The following is a 20,140-nucleotide window of genomic DNA, read 5'->3' as shown; positions in this document are numbered from 1 at the left end:
CAAAATCAGGAGGAAAAAAAAAGATAACCGGATAGCCTTGCTATTTGTTCCATCAAACTAAAAGCAGGGCAAGTCATCAGTCTCAAAACATCTCCCCTAGATAATTTTGCAGTCTAGTTAGGCTTACATATTTCTGAGATTTTATGAGGATTTGAGATGAATTCTACAACTAAAGGCAATGGGTCTTCCCATAGTAACTACAAATTTTTGCCTAAAGGTATATTTTTTGCCTGAGCAAAGCAATTAGACTGAGCAGAGAAAGTGTGACCCAGTGATGGCTTTCACTGTATTGTTGAGGTACACGAAAAGCAAATTTTGCTGCCTCCTTTCAATCAGTCAGAAAATAGTTGGAAAAGAGATTGGGTATCACTTCCTCACTACTGTTGTTTTCACTCTCTGAAAAGTCAAAAATATTGTGTGATTTTCAATCTCCTCCTGCTGTTAAACAACAGGAATATGCAAAAATTGGCATCCAACTGAACATAGTCTCCATCTCTGAAGTTTATGTGGTGCTCTCTTGTCTGCTAATCTTTGGGGAAAGGTAGCAGTTGCTTGTCAGGAGCTGCAAAGCTATCCTGCTTTATTTGAAAGCAATGTTGTACACAGTAGAGCAGAAGCAGCAGACTGGCGGCGGGGGGCGGGGGAGAGAGAGATAGTTCTGCACGAGTGGCTGGCAAGTGAGTACACATGTGCAGCTCCATTTGCGTGAGTGGCATGCATGTGCACCCACCACTCACGCAAATGGAGCTGCACCCGCTCACCCACTGCTCATGCAAGTGGGGGTGTGCATGCGCGCTTGTCTGCCATTTCTATGGCCTGGTTGCAAACAGCTTACCAACTAGTGGGCTGCAGCCTAGATGTTGGGGACCCCTGATCTACAGGGACCTTGAAAATAGGGCTCCAGTGAAACTGTTCTTTTTAGCCTCTTCTGTTCTCTGTATTATTGCTGCATTGAAACATATTCTGGTTTCATAGATCCCACTCCTGCTTCTTTGGACAATGCTTCTGTTTCATCTTCATAGATACAGATATTCTAGTTTTCAGATTTTCACTGATGCACTGACTGAATATTATTGTTCTGCTGGAAAATATGACATTGAGTCACATTGTGCCAATCAATCAGGTTTCCGTGTGCTTCACCAGCCCCGGGCTCAGGGAAGGGGTGGGGGTGTTGCGGTGGTTGTAAGGGAGACCTTGTGTCCGCGGGAGGCTACCGTTACTCAGATATTCGGGTGTGAGTCACTCCTCTTGAGATTTGGCCCTGGGGTTCAGTTGGGCTTGTTGCTGATGTATCTTTCGCCTACCTGTGTAGCAGCTGCCCTGCCCAAGCTCCTCGACATCCTCTCTGGGTTGGCGGTTGAGTTCCCCAGACTTATGGTTCTGGGGGACTTTAACCTGCCATCCTTGGGAGGTTCGTCGGGGTTGGCTCGGGAGTTCATGACCTCCATGACGGCCATGGACCTGACCCAGGTAATTCAGGGCCCGACTCATGAGGGGGGTCACACACTTGATCTTATTTTTATATCTGGACGGTGGCTTGATGATCTGGGAGGGGGATCTCCATTTACTACCCCCCTGTCATGGACCGATCATCACCTCCTGCGGCTGGCCTTCCGCTTCACCCCCCCTGTCGCGGGGTTATGGAACCGACCAGGTGGTTCTGTCCCAGGCGCCTAATGGACCCTGAACAGTTCCAGGCGGCGCTTGGATCTGTGCCTGCCATCTTCGCTCACAGCTCGGTCGATGCCTTAGTGGAAGCCTGGGAAAGGGCGGCCGCGGAGGCACTCGACTGTGTTGTTCCCATGCAGCTCCTGACCCGGCGCAGATCCCGGCGGGCACCATGGTTCTCCATGGAGCTCCGGGAGATGAAGCGTCGGAGACGGAGCCTAGAGAGCTGTTGGAGGTCCAGCCGGTCTGAGTCTGATCGATTGCGACTAAGAACCTTCACAAGGTCTTATCTCGCAGCGATGGAGGCAGCGAAGTCCAGCTACTTCGCTGCCCTCATCGTGTCCACTGATAATCGCCTGGCTGCCCTGTTTGGGGTGACTCGCTCCCTCCTGAACCAGGAGGTGAGGGAGGAGCCCCTGCAGGGTCGTGCCAAGGAATTTAGTCAATATCTGGCGGATAAAATCGCTCAGATTCGGGCCGGTTTGGACTCCGATTGGGCAGAGTCTGACGACAGGGAATCGAGCAGTCTTGGGAATATTATTTGGGAAGAATTCGATCCTGTGACTTAGGAAGAAGTGGACAGGATCATGGGGAGGCTGAGTTCCACCACTTGTTTACTGGACCTGTGCCCCTCCTGGCTGGTTTATGCAGCATAGGAGGGGACACGAGGCTGGCTCCAGGTAGTAATAACTGCTTCTTTGAGAGAGGGCAGCTTCCCCGCCGCCTTGAAGGTGAGGCCCCTCCTCAAGAAGCCTGCCCTGGACCCGGCTATTTTAAATAACTATCGTCCGGTCTCCAACCTTCGCTTTTAAGCGAAGGTTGTTGAGAGTGTGGTGGCTTATCAGCTTCCTCTGTTCCTGGAGGAAGTGGATTATCTGGACCCCTACCAATCGGGCTTTAGGCCCGGGTACAGCACGGAGACGGCATTGGTCGCACTGATGAATGATCTCTGGCGGGCTCGGGACAGGGGTTGCTCCTCTGTCCTAGTCCTATTAGACCTCTCAGCGGCTTTTGATACCATCAACCATGGTATCTTACTGCGGCACCTCAGCGGGTTGGGAGTCGGTGGCACTGTTTTACAGTGGTTCTCCTCCTACCTTCTGGATCGTTCGCAGTCGGTGTTGACAGGGGGACAGAGGTTGGCCTCGAGGCCTCTTGTTTGTGGAGTTCCTCAGGGGTCGGTCCTCTCGCCTCTCCTGTTCAACATCTATATGAAGCCGCTGGGCGAGATCATTCGTGGTTTTGGGGTGGGGTATCATCAGTACGCTGATGATACCCAGCTTTTTATTTCCACCCCAGATCAACTCAGTGATGCCCTCTCCGTGATGTCCCGTTGCCTGGAGGCGGTGAGGGTCTGGATGGGGAGGAACAGGCTTCGTCTAAATCCCGACAAGACCGAGTGGCTGTGCGTACCGGCATCTTGGGTTGTCCATTCTATTCCATCTTTATCTATAGGGGGTGAGGTGTTATCCCCCGTAGATAGGGCTCGCAACTTGGGCGTCCTCCTTGATTCACAGCTCAATTTTTAAGATCATATAGGAGCTGTGACCAGGGGGGCTTTTGCCCAGGTTCGCCTGGTGCGCCAGTTGCAGCCCTATTTGGACTGGGACGCCTTACACACAGTCACTCATGCGCTCGTGACCTCTCGGATAGACTACTGCAACGTTCTCTACATGGGGCTGCCCTTGAATACCACTCGGAGGCTCCAGCTGGTGCAGAATGCAGCCGCACGAGTTGTGATGGGGGTTTCCCGATACTCCCATGTAACACCTCTGCTCCACGAGCTGCATTGGCTTCCAGTTGTCTTCCGAGTGAGATTCAAGGTGCTGGTGATGACCTATAAAGCCCTAAATGGCATGGGTCCGGGTTATTTACGGGAGCACCTTTTGCCAGCGTTAACCTCCCATCGTCCTGTGCGCTCCCACAGAGAGGGCCTCCTCAGGGTGCCATTGGTCAAGGAATGTCAACTGGTGGCCCCCAGGGGGAGAGCATTCTCTGTGGGCATGCCTGCCCTCTGGAATCAGCTTCCGGTTGAGCTCCGGATGGCTCCCGACCTTCGCTCGTTTCGCCGCGAACTGAAGACTTGGTTGTTTGAACAGGCCGGCCTGGACTAAGGGATTGGATTTTAGTGTTTAAATTTAAAAAAAATTAAATTTTAGATTGTATTTATTACTTAGGGCTATTGATTTAATCTTATTTTAATTTGTATACCTTGTGTGTTGTTAGCGTTTTAATTGCCCTGTACACCGCCCCCAGTCCTTGGATAGGGGCAGTATATAAATCTAATAAAATAAATAAATAAATAAATAAATAAATAAATAAATAAATAAATAAATAAATAAATAAATAAATAAATAAATATATATCTTTCAGCCCAACCTTTGAGAAACATTGGAATAAAAGTGCTATGAACACTACCTTTAGCTGTTAAAGTTATAACAGGGTAAAAAAATGAAATAATAAATGAGTAAATGAATGCATTTAAAAACTGTCAACTAGACAAATAAACATGCTCAGAAAAGAACACAGCCCTATTCATGGGGCAAGAAGTTTCCAAATTATGGCATTATTACTTAAAAGACCCATTGTTGCATTCTACCTCTCTGTTCTTCGGTTCATTCATTCATTCATTCATTCATTCATTCATTCATTCGTATCTTGTGTTTTTATTCTATACTAATGTAATTTAATAAATAAAAACAGAATTATTCAGGATTTAAATCATACATTAATGGCAAAAATCTTTGATTAAGCACTTCTATGCTACAGTATATGGCCAGGATATTGCAGTTGAGAAATAAATACTTTCTTTTAATGTTTCTATTCACCAGATTAAGGCAGCTCCAGGTTCTGGGAGCTCTATTTCTCGCACTCAGGGAAGACAATCTTGGAAATTGTATGGTAGAAGCAAGTCAGAGTGAGGGTATGAAGAACCAGAAGATTTCCAGAAGGATGGAACTCAACCCTGTATGTGCAGGAGTTTTAAAAACCTTTCTTTTTACTTTTTACTTTACTTTTTACTTTCTTCTGCATATTCACTCTAGTGTTTTAGAGAAATCTCCAGAAATATCAAATGGAGTTGTGGAGGGAATTGGGAAATTAGCAGACGTATTTGATTCATGAGAAAAAATATTTCATGTTGCTATAGTTTTTGGATTCCATTCCACGTTTGTGGAAGTTCACAAAAAATCATATGAAAATCCATGTCCTTTTTCATGTCCAGAAGTTATAATCTATTTAAAATACTGAAATAAAAAGCACATACTTCTTGATCTTTTGGGGCACAAAACCAAAGCTAGGGATAAATTGCTGCATATGTACTCTGGGCACTAAATTTAAAACAAGTGCTTACCTTGTTGACAGTACTCTATAATGAACTAGAGCAAAGGAAAGTAGCAAGTAAACAACTAGGTTCACACATTACATTAAACCTTAATGTGGTTTCTTTGTGTTTGCCTTAGTTTATGTAATCTCACAGTGGTTTATAAGTGACTGTAAGTTTGTCTTGAAGACTTATGACTTATGGTTTAGTGAACTGGACAAACCAAACAAATCAGATAGATAGATAGATAGATAGATACAAGGCTTTTTTTCTCATAGAACGCTCAGAACGGAGTTCCGGCACCTTTTTTGGATGGAACCTTGTAGGGTAGGCAAGGTGGGTTGTATAACATGTGTGAGTTCTGGCACCTTTTTCTTTTACAAAAAAAGCACTGGATAGATAGATAGATAGATAGATAGATAGATAGATAGATAGATAGATAGATAGATAGATAGGTAGGTAGGTAGGTAGGTAGGTAGGTAGGTAGGCAGGCAGGTAGGCAGGCAGGCAGACAGATAGACAGACACATACATACAGACAGACAGACAGACAGAAAGAGACAGACAAGCAATTCTTGGTTCTTTTCTTGCACTTGATAGTTGTATGGAAAGACACTATATTATTTCTCTCTTCATTAACTATATAGATGTTTTTAATTGATGTAGGACAGAATCATAGAAAGGTATCTTCCATATCATCCTTACAAGATATGAATTAGCTCATAGCTCACTCAATGGGGTTTATAATACTATAAAGACCCAATAATGTTTTTACTTATTTTAGATATTTTGAAGTCTCTCACTACCTTTGTTAACATTGGTTTTTATTTTTGTATCATAAAATTAATTCAGAGAATTATCTGATCAATGTCTCCTTTTTTATGTCACTGAATCAATAATTTCTCACACCAATAGTCTCTTTTTCACTGGTTTCTTCTCCTTTCATCTGACTCCATTTGTCTGAGGGTTGTACGTACATTTAAGCAATGCGTTAGCTTTCCCTCTTTATACTTTTCACATACCTGTGCCATATTGAAAGTTTTTCTTCTGATAATCTTTTAAACTCTGTCCCAAATGCAGGAGATGTCTTGGATATTTTGTCTTCAAATAGTTTGGTTCATGCTACTTGTGACTAACCACATGCCAGCTGTTACCAATTCCTGTCTTATAAATGTTAGCAGACCAGGTTGACTGATGTCGTACATGTAGCACAGTTCTCATAGATGTCCACTATGCTTTCTATTTATAGTACTATTTCAAAAAATCCTTCCATTCTAGATAAAAATACTACTTTCAATTAGAATCATAAATTAATAGAATTAATATTTAACTAGCATAACCTGATCATTAGGAGATCATCATGAGGGAGCTGGCAGATGTTATCTCAGAACCATTGCATCACATATTTCATAAATCCTGGAGCACCAGGGAAGTACCTGAGGATTGGAAAAGGGCTGATATGGTTCCCATCTTCAAGAAGGGGGGGAAAAACAGACTCAGGAAACTAGACAATCAGTTTAACATCAATACCTGGGAAGATCCTAGAAAAGATAATCAAAAAATAGATCTGCAAACAAGTAGAAGCAACAAAATTATAACAGCACAGGTTCGTTAAAAACAGACCATGCCAAACCAATCTTATTTCAAATGACTAAACTAGTAGATCAGCAAAATGCTGTGGATGTAATATACCTAGATTTAAGTAAGGCATTTGATAAAGTAGACCACAATCTACTCCTTGGTAAGCTAGAAAAAGGTGGAATAGACAACATCACCAGCAGATGGATCTGTAGCTGGCTGGCAAACCGTACTCAACAGGTAGTCCTCAATGGCACTACATCCACAAGGAGAGAAGTAAGCAGTGGGGTACCACAAGGTTCCATCTTACTCTTCAATATCTTCATCAATGACTTAGATGAGGGAATTGAAGGGGAACTCATTAAATTTGCAGATGACACCAAATTGGCAGGAGTAGCCAGCACCCCAGAAGACAAACTAAGGATCCAAAAAGATCTTGACAAACTTGAACAATGGGCCCTGTCCAACAAAATGAGTTTCAATGTGGAGAAAAACAAAGTTTTACGTTTAGGCAGGAAAAAATCAAAGGTACAAGTACAGATTGGGCTTAAAAACAGTAACTGTGAGAGAGACCTTGGAGTCCTAGTGGACGATCATGAGCCAGCAGTGACTATGAGCCAGCAGTGTGTAACAGCAGCCAAAAAAGCTAATACAATCCTGGGTTTTATAAACAGGCATAGAATCAAGATCACGTGAAGTATTAGTAGCGCTTTATAAAACCCTACTAAGACCACACCTGGAATACGTCAGCCGATTTTGGTCACTATCATAAAAAAGATGTTGAGAATTTGGAAAAAAATTCAGAGAAGAGCAACTAAGATGATCAAAGGCCTCGAGATTAAAACATACGAAGAATGGCTGCAGGACTTGGGTTTGGCTAGTCTAAAGAAAAGAAGAAATAGGGGAGACATGATAGCAGTACTCCAGTATTTGAGGGGCTGCCACAAAGAAGAGGGGGTCATGTTATTCACCAAAACACCAGAGGGCAGGACAAGAAACAATGGTTGGAAACTGATCAAAGAGAGAAGCAACCTGGAATCAAGGAGAAATTTCCTGACAGTGAGGACAATTATCCAGTGGAATAGCTTGCCCCCAGAAATCTTGGCACTCCATCACTGGAGATTTTAAAGAAGAGGCTAGACTAGGGGTGTCAAACTCAATTTCATTGAGGGCCGCATCAGCATTGCGGTTGCCCTCAAGGGGCTGGGTGGGTATGGCCAGGGTGGGTGTGGCCTACTGGGTGGGCGTGGCTAGAGTGCGTATGGCCTACTGGGTGGGCGTGGCCAGCTCTACATCATTCGCATCAAGGGTGCCTATGGGGGCCTGGGCAGGAGTGGGACAGATCTGAGGGTCTCTGGCAGAAGGAGGGTCTCTGGGCCAGGGCCAAGGCAGTGGGGGCCGTTCCCTCACTGTTTCCAGGATGGCTTTGTGGGCCACATGAAACCACTTCGCGGGCCATATCCGGTCCCCGGGCCTTGTGTTTGACATGTCTGGGCTAGACAGTCACTTGATTGAGATGCTATAGGTTCTCCTACTTGAGCCGGGGGCTGGACTAGAAGACCTCCAAGGTCCCTTCCAGCTCTATTCTATTCTATTATAACCAGGTGCTAGTTAACCAGTGGTGGGATTCAGCCGGTCCACACCAGTTCAGCAGAACCAATAGCTAATTTTTGGTTGCTCAGGCCCAGAATAGACTTCCAGAAGCAGCATCTACACAGAGAACTGGTTGTTCACATATCTGAATCCCACCACTGTAGTTAGCCTTTAATAATTACATTTTTGTAGTAGTTGTAGATTCCAAAAATATTCAAAGGCAGACTCATTTGAATAACTTGCACTGATCTAAAACCTAGAGATTACCAGGGCATATAATACCTCTTGAAGTATTCAACTTTCTCATTGTTTGACTTACATCATGTGTGTAAATATTTAGAACCCCGCTCCTGCCTTCCCAATTAGAGACATGTCATTTGTTTCTCTTTCTTATTGTACACACCAGAGTTTGTAAATATTTACATTGCAGTTATGGTTCCACAATTTAGTCTGGATTCTACATTTAAGATGTCAAATGAATAGCCATCCTGCCTGGCAGTTAACCTGAGAATTACAATGGCTGCTATAATAAGAGAAGATCTCAGACATATAAATTGCATAGCCTATAAATTCACTTCATCTCTTCCTGTAAAGAACTTGTAAGACTTTTGCTTCTGTTATAAATGAAATAACAATTATCCTCTTTAAAGCAATTAAATCAAATGTTCTTCGTTACTTCCTACAAAACACAAGTTCTAAAATTTAATTATTTAGATTTCTGAGAAATACCCCACGAGGAAAAAATGTTTTTCTATGTGCATTCCTGATGCAAACCAAAATAGATTGCATACTGAACATCCCAGTGCAAACAGTGTGAGACAGATGACAGTATAATATTATTGTGCGAAAAGAGGATATGATTCACTTGCTGCAATAAAATCTCTTTATGTGACAGTCTACATTCCTGATCCAATTCTTAAGGTGCATCATGATGATGCCTCAAGAATTTGTATATGGCTTATACAAAAATGGAAGATGCTGCCAGATGAAGAGTTACGATAGTAATGGAAATTTATATCATACCATTTAAAAATCTCACTTTATATTTGAATGAAGGGAAGGAATCTGATGAACTTATACTGTTCTGAGATTAACTGGTGATACGCTCTTTTGGGAAATAAAGAAAAAGCTATTTCTAAAATATGGGATTGCAAACTGTCAATCCCAGCAGATTGGGGTATAATTTAGTTATTCTTCACTTCTGTGGAGGAAGAAAGCTGAGAGGGTTTTTAGGATTCATTCTATCGAATATTTGAGACATACTATTTACTGAATAGGCAATCTGAATCTCATCCAGCAACTATATTACGTGATACATTTTAAAGAACTACTAAACTGAAATTTATTTCTGTAGTAGTGGAATAATAATCTTATTATCAATCCAGTGACAAAAAAAGTGTTGCCACTTCCTTTCTCAATTTTTCTGTGTTCTAGATAGTACCCCCAGCAAAGGGTATATTGTAAGAGATTCTTAAATATTTTGACATTAAAACTAGCATAATTTGTTGATTCTATGCATGAATAATATTTGTGCATTCCCCCATATTACTTGTGAATTTTCTGATATCAGCTATTCTTAGAGGAAGATCATGTGGCACTTTTAAATTTTCTTTGCAATAGTTTGAAAAGTTGGAATCCAGTTACACTCGATCAACTGGAATAAAATATTTTAATATTGTTGATGGCAAATTGAACTATTCTCCAAAGATTTGGTGGTTCTATCAAGAGTGAGCTATATGCTGTTCCATACCAACTACTTAATGTTGGCCTTAACCTCATCTCTGGGAACAAGAAAATCTCTCTTTCCCAGTAGTTTTCTTCTGCATCTCTCTTTATATCAAGAGAACTTCAGTGAAGACAGTGAAAAAAAACAAGTCCTTCATTCCAATGGCAAATTTGCAGTGAGAATCTTTCTATTTTTGTTCAATTCTAGTTGGATATGATTCAAGAATCTGATGCTTCCCACTACTTTTTTTTTCTTTGTACTTTAGCTAACTCTGTAATGGCATGGATTCAGAAACCAAGGATAAACCGCAACTTGAGTTAAAGCAGGAGGACCATAGACTGTTTGTTTGTGTGCATATCTGGAGAGAGAAAAAAAGAAAAAGAAAGAGTAGCAGAGTTGAGAAGTCATAATACATATCCTACTCCCTCTATACATTTCAGGCCATCAAACACATTTTAATTTATTTTAGGGTTATGGCTGCATATTACATTACAGACTTTGTAGAAGTAGAGTTGTCTGGCTATGGAAATAAAAAAAGTCAGGAGTCTGGTAGTATCCTTTCTGACTAAAGCATTAGCTTTTCTAAGCCGCATCTCATTTCATCAAACACACAGAGTGATTAAATTGATACAGGATTTAAGTTCAAATGAGATGGAGGAGACAGGAGAGAGGGGAAGACAAGGAAAATACTCGTGAAAGCTTGAGATTAAGATTTACTACATCAGTGTTACTACAGAGAAAGCTGCAATCTCTATATGTCCTATAAAGGTTTTGAATTGTGGAGTTGTTACTTCTACTCATGCTATTCCCCCAAAATCTAGTTTGCTTTATGTTAACTTTTGAACCATTCTCTTACGTTTCTACCATGTTCATAGAGACTATTATAGATGTGCACCTAGTTGTCATGTGCCACAGGACAATATGGAGGATTTATAATACAGATGAAATCACTGAGCTGCTTATATACAGTATTATAGCTAAATCAACAAGGTAGAAAACTTTAAGAACCCTGCTATGAATTTAATGTTAAGAGTTTGCATGATTCTTTCTCTTCTGTTGTTTTAGTAGAGCAAATGCCAAACAAATGAATGCTTTGACATAGAAATGCCTACATGTGACACGCTCACATTTTAGAATTTCTTAAGTCTTTTTTGTGGCAGTCATCCAGAAATAGTCATAAACACATCTCTCTCTCTTGGGGTAAGTTTGTTTTTGTAGAATGTAAAAATTCCTCTGAAAAGTCACTGCAGAAGCCAGTCCACCATCGAGTGGCAGCAGGCCAGCAGAGCACATGGGCACAAGTGCAGGCGTCCAAGAAGATAGATGTCTCAAATCAGATTTAGAGGGATAGGATCTGCCTGATGTCTGAACAGCTAGAATCAGTATGGTAAATAAGTGTAAATGTAGATAATCCACATTTTGGCAGAAGCAGCATGGATAAAATCCCAAAACACAACTTCTAGGCCACATCATATACATTTTCCAGTTCAGCAGAAAGTGCATCTTAGGAGAGTTATGGAGCTCACATATTTGTAATGTGAGAAGTAATTTATTCAATCCCAGAGTGTAGAAAGACATTTCTGAATTTTGTGAAATACAAATGGCAAATAAATAGAGGATCTGTTGTTGGTCATATTAGAAATCTAGCGTCTGCTATATTAAAGGTAAAGGTTCCCCCACACATGCGTGCTAGTTGTTTCCGACTCTAGGGGCCAGTGCTCATCTCCGTTTCAAAGCTGAAGAGCCAGTGTTTGTCCAAAGACGTCTCCATGGTCATGTGGCCGGCATGACTAGACGCCAAAGGCGCACGGAACGCTGTTACTTTCCCACTGTAGTGGTCCCTATTTTTCTACTTGCATTTTTACGTGCTTTCGAACTGCTAGGTTGGCAGAAGCTGGGACGAGTAACAGGCACTCACTCTGCTACGCGGCCCTTGGGATTCTACCTGCCAAACTGCCGATCTTCTGATCAACAAGCTCAGCATCCTAACCCACTGAGCCACCGCATCCCTGCTATATTACTCGAGAGTAAATGGTGCCAAAACCTTTGCATTTCCTTCCAGGATTTCAGTTAGATGCTTACAAAAGCAAAAAGAAAATAGTTGCAATTCTTTGCAGGGGTCATCCCTCACATGAAATATTAATGGAAAACTATTATTAACAGAATTTGATATCATTTAGTTTTAGGAATCAGTTATTATTTATAAACCAGCTTATTATTCAGTCATTACTCATTTATAATTCACTTTGGACAAAATATTATTTTTTTCTGTTTGTAAATTATTCTGGATATTTTTAAATAGAAATAAGATATAACTGTGAAGAATATAAAATAACATTTAGTAAAAATATTTCTGAAATTTCAACAAAATACATAACCTAAATAGTAGGATATTTCAGAATCACTTGGGTGGGATTGTATAATGCAAGAATATAGACTTGATAGTGGAAAGTAGAAAGTACAAACCATGCAACTAAATGGAGAACTATAAAGAATGAAGAAGTTTTATACTTATTGGATATTTTGTGAAATCATTATATTCTTTATTTCTAATTCTTTTCAATTCTTTATATTTATTTCTTATCATGCTAAAAATGGCTAGAAACCTGTCTGAAAAAAGAAACTAGAATTTCTCAGGAAAAAAGTATATTCTGATACCATTAGAAAAGTATTTACAGGAAGGAAGAAGGTACTCTAATGTTTTTCTTCTCATAGTATTTTCACTGCATGCAGGGGTATCTACAAGATGAGTTCAAGAATAGCAATAGCAATAGCATTTAGATATATACTCCTTCATGGTGCTTTACAGCCCCTCTAAGCTGTTTACAGAGTCAGCCTATTGCCCCTAACAATCTGGGTCCTCATTTTACCGACCTCGGAAGGATGGAAGGCTGAGCCAGTCAGGATCGAACTGCTGAACCACTGGCAGCTGGCAGTCAGCAGAAGTAGCCTGCAGTACTGCACCACCACGGTATTGGTTACAAACTCAAGGTATTGGCTACAATTGTATGATTGAAAGGAGGGAGGGAGGGAGGAAGGGAAGGGGGTGGGGAGGAAGGTTTCCAATACTCCCTGCCAGCTTCTCCATTGAACAGAAAGTTGGGAGTTGCTCCCATTCCCACTGATTTTTTTGCCTTCTTGGGGTCATTCTGTTTCTCGGTTTAGGTAAGGAAATATGTCTGAAATGATGACTTAATTGGTCATAGGTTGAATAGTAATTCTCTATTTTATATGATCCCGTATGTTTTATAAACCAAATTTAAACCTTAATATAAGCATTGTTTCCAACAGGAAGTGAAAAGGAATTTGCTTCAGGTTTTCTATTCCCTGCTAAGTTGGAACTTTTTCTTATATGAATGATCTTTACTGGATAATCTTTCAATATGTTGGGTGTACATTCTCTTTCCCTGCACCAACGCAATAGGTAGAAACATTTGCATCTATTTACTTTCAAAACTCAAAAAAGAGAGACTTGGAAGGAGAGTTAATGGATGGTTATGGACATACTGTATTATATAATATTATCAACTGCTTATATGCACACATCTGGACTGAGATGCCCTACGTACGGTCACTCATGCACTCGTTACCTCTCGGATAGATTACTGCAATGCTCTCTACATGGGGCTGCCCTTGAAGACCACCCGGAGGCTCCAGCTGGTGCAGAATGCGGCCGCGTGGGTAGTGATGGGAGCATCCTGATACTCCCATATTACACCCCTCCTGCGTGAGCTGCATTGGTTACCGGTTGTCTTCTGGGTGAGATTTAAGGTGCTGGTACTCACCTTTAAAGCCCTACATGGCTTAGGCCCGGGATATTTGCAGGACAGTCTGCTGCCGGGGACAACTTCCCATCGCCCGGTGCGCTCACACAGAGAGGGCCTCCTCAGGGTGCCGTCGGCTAGACAATGTTGGCTGGCGACCCCCAGGGGGAGGGCCTTCTCTGTGGGAGCGCCAGCCCTGTGGAACCAACTCCCCCTTGAGCTCCGGATGGCCCCGGATCTCCGGTCCTTTCGCCGCGGCCTCAAAACACTCCTTTTTCATCAAGCTGACCTGGATTGAAGACGGGTTTTAAAATTGTTTTAATTTTTAATTGTTTAGCTAATTAATTTTGGGGCTGTTTGTTTAATTTTTTTTAACTTTTGTATTGTTGTTTTTATTGTTGTTAGCCGCCCTGAGTCCTTCGGGAGATAGGGCGGCATATAAGTCCCAAAAATAAATAAAATAAATAAATAAATGTATGAATTTAAATGACCTTTTAGGGCAAAAGGTCTGCATTAGATTGTGAAAACAGTTTAGTACAGCAAACAAAATTAAATTAAAAGCCCACAGCTGAAAATAACAAGAACAATTTTGTTTCAGCTCAGCAACTGACAGATAGGATTTGGAATTTGTGGAGCTCAAATGCTGTTTTCTGTGCGTTTGATAAATGTGGTCAGAAATAATTAGAAGCAAATATTGCCAAGTTTGATGAACAGTTTGTATTTTGCAAGTTTGTAATCAACCTGAAAGAAACAACAGAAACTCCTTGCCCTGTACGTGCATGCTTTTTTGGGATAACTGAGTACATTAAAAAAAAAGTTAAGAAAAAGAAAAATGAAAGAAATGCACAGTACTAGAATGGGGGTGTTTTGAGAGTTCTGAATGGTAATTTTATCACAAGGATTTAAAGATACTTCATTAGGTCTTGTGGTAACAAGCCAAGCTATGCAAAGCGTGTTCAGAGTTGCTGGTGCTGTCGCTAAAATAAAAGCCTCATCACACATCTGAGGTGCCTCTTTTGGTGTTGGGGTGGGAGGAGAGAATCCACCCTGAAGTCGCTAAGCTTTTGGATTCCAACAATCCCACAACCCCTGTTTTTATAATGCACAGACTTTAGCTGGAGACCTTCATTTTGGGACCAGAATTCACTTCTTTATTTTTCTGGTTCATGAAGCATTGAAACATTTCACATATGAATGAAAATATGTTTAATTATTTTTTTGATCTAAGTTGCTTCCTTAAAAGAACTGATGATCTGCATTCAGACTGTAGTAGACTGAATATATGTACTTCTTGGTCCCAAAAGTATATGGTAGATATTTATCTTTACAAATTGCTGTCAAAACATCGCCAACAGTGAGATCCATTAGTATCTATTTTAATTAGTTAAATATGCAGTTGGTTAATGCAAAGTAGTACATCAAATACACTGATGTTTACTTAATGAAATTATCAGTGTTACTTTTTCTTTACCTGATAAACAATTACTTCTTGGTAAATATTTACCCATTATCTGATATCAATCACCATTTCTTAATATTTATAATGAACACTACATAACATTTGAAGATCATTTACTTTTCTCTCTGTTATATCTATTTTTACTTCAATCAAAAGATGTTGCACTATTGTGGGCCTTGATAAGCATATTAAAAGTGATATATCTTAGAAAACTGAATGTAATACTTTATTCTACAAACTTCAAACAGATCAGACTCATAGTTTCAAAGGTGAAGTACAGAAGGGATTGCAGTTATCATAAAAGTTCAGATGTTAAAAGTCCTTACCATCCCCTGGCTCCAACAGGAAACAAGTAGTAGAGTTGACAGGTGGCTGGCTTTAATAAAGGAACGTTCTGGCAGGCGTTCAGTCACAGAAACAGCAAACTGACAGCAAACAAAGTTAGCACAGGGAGCAATCGCCTCCCAGCACTTTACATATACTTTTCCCAACTGGCCCCACCCCCCGCCCACCTAACCAGCATCCAGGGCGTGCGCTGATAAGAGCAATTAGGTAGGACATGCTGCAGGCTTTCAGCTTCCGGCTCCTTGTTGCTTCCCTGCGCCAATCAGCTGTTAGGCAGAATGGCCGTGGAGCCATGCAGCCGATGGTCGCGTAGCTATGCTCCGCCAGGTTCCCTGCCAACAGGCCAGGTAACAGGAGAGGGAAGGGCTGTCACCGCCAATTTTGTCACTGGCCTTCTCCTCATTCCTGCTGTCCTTGTTCCCCTCCCGTTAGTGTCGAGCCCACAGGAGCTTGACAGGTGGCCCCCTTACCAGGGCTCCACCTGGAAGACAAGGAGAAACGTGTGATTAATCACAGGTTGTGGTGGATGATGCAGCTGACCCCCCCTCCTGGTTGATGGGGACACCATTTGTGGAAAAGCCGCAGCAACCTGGAGGCTTGGATGTCCGCTTCCCCCACCCAGGATGTCTCCGTAACAGGGTACCCCTTCCACTGTACAAGGTACTGCAACCGACCTCGTCGGATAGGGAGTCTAACACCTCTTGGATCTTATAATGGTCCCCTGTGATAGGGCCTGGTATCCATTTCATGGACCCAGAGGAGGGGCTCCCCACTGGCTTTAGTAAGCTGCAATGGAAAACCGGGTGTATATTTCCCAAAAGCTGGGGTAGTTGTAGCTGCACAGCGACTGGGTTAATAACCTGCATAATCCGGAACGGGCCTATGAATTTGGGCCCTAGCTTTTTGCAGGGTATTTTCAGGCGCAGGTACTTAGTTGACAGGTACATCATGTCCCCCACCCAAAACGGCTTTTGAAGCACTCTTTTCTTATCTACCTGCACCTTTTGAGTCCTCCTCTGCCTTTAGTAAAGCTTTCTTCATGGTCTCCCAACCACCACCCCCAGTTTTATAGGCATGCTTAAACTTCTGTTCTAAAATATCCTTTGTCAATTTGAAGATAATTAAACATCCTCTGAAACAGGTCTGTTTTTAATTACTTCCAGAAAGCAGCTCCAATAGGAGCTAACTTAAGTTCCAGTAGGAGCCCATTTCAGAGGTCTGGAATTGCTATGTAAAAGCAGCAACTCCATACTTTGTCTTGCCTTCCAGTTGGTTTTCCTGATAAGATCAGGAAATACATAGGTCATTTTGTACTAGGCATATCTGATTTTGAAGGTACTTAGTGCCAAGCCAGGGACGCGGTGGCTCAGTGGGTTAGGACACTGAGCTTGTCGATCAGAAAGTCGGCAGTTTGGTGGGTCGAATCCCAAGTGCCGCGTAGCAGAGTGAGCGCCTGTTACTCGTCCCAGCTTCTGCCCACCTAGCAGTTCGAAAGCACGTAAAAATGCAAGTACAAAAATAGGGACCACTACGGTGGGAAGGTAACAGCGTTTCGTGCTAGTCATGCCGGCCACATGACCACGGAGACATCCTCGGACAAGCGCTGGCTCTTCGGCTTTGAAACGGAGATGAGCACTGGCCCCTAGAGTCGGAAGCGACTAGCACGCATGTGCGGGGGAACCTTTACCTTTACCTTTAGTGCCAAGCCATAAATATCTTTATAGGTTAATACTATGATACTATCGCTATAAATTACACCCAGACCCAATAGGACAGTGGTGGCAAACCTATGGCACGGGTGCCAGAGGTGGCACTCAGAGCCCTCTCTGTGGGCACCCGTGCCATGCCCCGGAGGTGGCAACTGTACCTCCTCAACCAGCTGCCTGCTAATTTGCTGAGGTCCCATGTGGCTGAATGCATCCCGGCACAGCTGGTTTCCCTCCCCCTCATCCTGTCCCTCCTGGCCTCACATGCTCTCCTTTTCCCAGGCATGACCCACTGCATCACCTCCTCAGCTGTTGGCCGACCATCCATCTCGGAGGCAGCTTCTTTGAACTGGCACTGCAGAGCTCCAGAGTGCGCCTGTTGAGGGGCCAGCAGGCTGTGGCTACTGACGGACACTGTTGGCCCCTATGCACTCACTGGCCTCTGTGTGCAGGGACCGATGGTGTCAGGCAGCATCTGCCCCAGCCCTTGCCTTCCCCCATGGCAATGCCACCCCCACCCTGCCTCACCTCACTCCACAGGATGAATCTCCTGCCTTCCGTCCCACCTGCCAGAGACCTCCTGGAGCTCTCCCAACCCTGCCCACCCCCCACAGGTGTCCCTCCCCACGAGCAACATTGAGGTGACCACACCCACCTTGGCCACACCCACCCAATCTTCCATGACCACTACAGCCACACCCACCCAGTGGGCCACACCCACCTGGCACCCAGCGATAAATAAGTGGGTTTTGGGTTGCACTTTGGGCACTCGGTCTCTAAAAGGTTCGCCACCACTGCAATAGGAGATTGTTTTAAGGCACCAAAATTGATTAAAATAATTATGCAGTTATTTGGATTTAGTTTGGGAAACATTCCTAATCAAGCACAGTGGAATCATATAAAGTGTTTTTGAAGAACAACTCTAGTCCATTTCAAATTCACTGAGCAATCATTTTTTTCTCAATATGTATTTCAGAATTTAAGTGTGGTAGATAAATATTGAAATAAAAGGACTCTGGACATAGTAAAATAACACATCAGGCTTTACCCAGCCACCCTAACTGTACTATTTCTATTTGCAGGAAGAAAAACGTCTGTGGGTGTGCGCATGTGCGTGCGCATGTGGTATTCAAAGATATGGTCATCCACCTCTTGTTATATTCTGTGTATAGTTGGCATCCACAAGGCAAGAAGGCTGGTGGTTGCAGCACTGTGGATAGCTCCCAGTGAGGAACTTTCTTTAAGGAGGGCTAGAGGTGAACTATAAGGCATGACAAATTTCTGCTTCAATGTACAGTAGGATATTGTCTGTTCAAAGAATGAAGACTTTTAAAAAGTGAATGGCCAGGCCTAGAAGATATTGAGCAGAGATGGAAGCATAGGAAAATAGAAGTTCAGAGCTGGTGCTTATGAGGGCCTAATTTTAGTTCTTCACACTCCTTAGCAGATTGGCCATCTCTGCTGCCTCCAGAATCAAGATCAAGATCTTGACACTGCAGTCTAAAATGTCAATCCATTTTAGGGCACACCTAGAAGAAACTTTGACTTCATACTATTGCATATTCTCAGGAGCCCTGAGATAAAATAATAAATATTTTCTTTTTAGGATTACAATAAATGTCAATTAAACAAATAAGATAGCCAATATCTTATTTTTTTCTAGGAATTAGGCCAAAATGGGAGTTTGTATGTTTAAAAACATGTATGTTTAAGATACGAATGTTATGGCACTTTGGTTGTGAAAAATAGTTTTATTTATTTATTATGTATTGATATTTTTGTACATTGTTCTCAGTTGCCGAGAATTATTTTGTATAAATATTTTAAATAAATAAATAAAGACGTACTCATTAAACCATGAAACTGATTCAAAAATATCTTGACCATAGTGCTCTAAGGAGGATGTTGGGTTAATTGTGGTCTATTAGTTCAGCTTTCTTAATATGCAAAAGAAAAATATAAAATGAATTATTTCATTCATACATTATATTAATAAAAAGCCACAAAATTAATATAAAAACAGATATGGTAAGAATTCCATCTATATGTCATGACTTGTGTCAAATAATTGCCACTAATAAGTCCATGGGAAATAAGAAAACTATAACGTTTTGGAATACATTTCAACTGTGCATCAATATAGTTGTACATACACTTGCATGCTGAGAATTGCATGCTATTTGATCTCTCTTAATTCAATATACTTATATACAGAAAAATGAAAATTCTGTGAACTTTATATATGAGAAACTTCAAGATGATGATGAAATAAACAGTAAAAATAGTATGCGGTTGGGAACCCACTTACCAACACTAGCTATAAAAGTTGGCTGGGAGTGTCAGCAACCAGCTGTGAAAACATGTGGAATTTGGATGGGAAAAACTGAGAAATGTCGAAGAATAGATTAATACTGTATCAGTGGCTCAACTGAAAACAGTATTTGACACGGACACAGGTTCTTTATGAGATATCTTCACTTAAATATTCTTATGTAGCAGAATTGTGAATTAGGTAAAAGGTAAAGGTAAAGGTTCCCCCGCACATGTGTGCTAGTCGTTTCTGACTCTAGGGGCCGGTGCTCATCTCCGTTTCAAAGCTGAAGAGCCAGTGTTTGTCCGAGGACATCTCCGTGGTCATGTGGTCGGCATGACTAGATGCCAAAGGCGCACGGAACGCTGTTACCTTCCCACCGTAGTGGTCCCTATTTTTCTACTTGCATTTTTACGTGCTTTCGAACTGCTAGGTGGGCAGAAGCTGGGACGAGTAACAGGCGCTCACTCTGCTATGCGGCACTCGGGATTCGACCCGCCAAACTGCCGACCTTCTGATCGACAAGCTCAGCATCCTAACCCACTGAGCCACCGCGTCCCTACCATACCTGTTAGACATAAAGGTAATAGGCTAATACTGGGCTAAAACAATAAATGGTAGTTACTATATGATTTTCAGAGATAAACAATTCTGTGACCTATCATAGTA

At 42.1% G+C, this 20,140-nt stretch overlaps 1 protein-coding gene across 1 annotated transcript in view; it reads right to left on the bottom strand.

Moving 5' to 3' along the window:
• The window catches only part of NGF (nerve growth factor), an 89,653-nt gene extending 74,045 nt beyond the window's left edge, over nucleotides 1-15,608 (bottom strand). Inside the window, exon 1 of the mRNA XM_081325695.1 lies at nucleotides 15,436-15,608. Coding sequence (XP_081181821.1) covers nucleotides 15,436-15,438 — 3 coding nt within the window. The 5' untranslated portion in view covers nucleotides 15,439-15,608. The remainder of the gene's footprint in view (nucleotides 1-15,435) is intronic.
• Nucleotides 15,609-20,140: the final 4,532 nt, after the last annotated feature.

This window comes from Vipera berus, assembly GCF_964194415.1.
Source record: "Vipera berus genome assembly, chromosome: 3".
Lineage (NCBI taxonomy): Eukaryota > Metazoa > Chordata > Lepidosauria > Squamata > Viperidae > Vipera > Vipera berus.
This window is presented reverse-complemented; position numbering and strand designations above follow the sequence as displayed.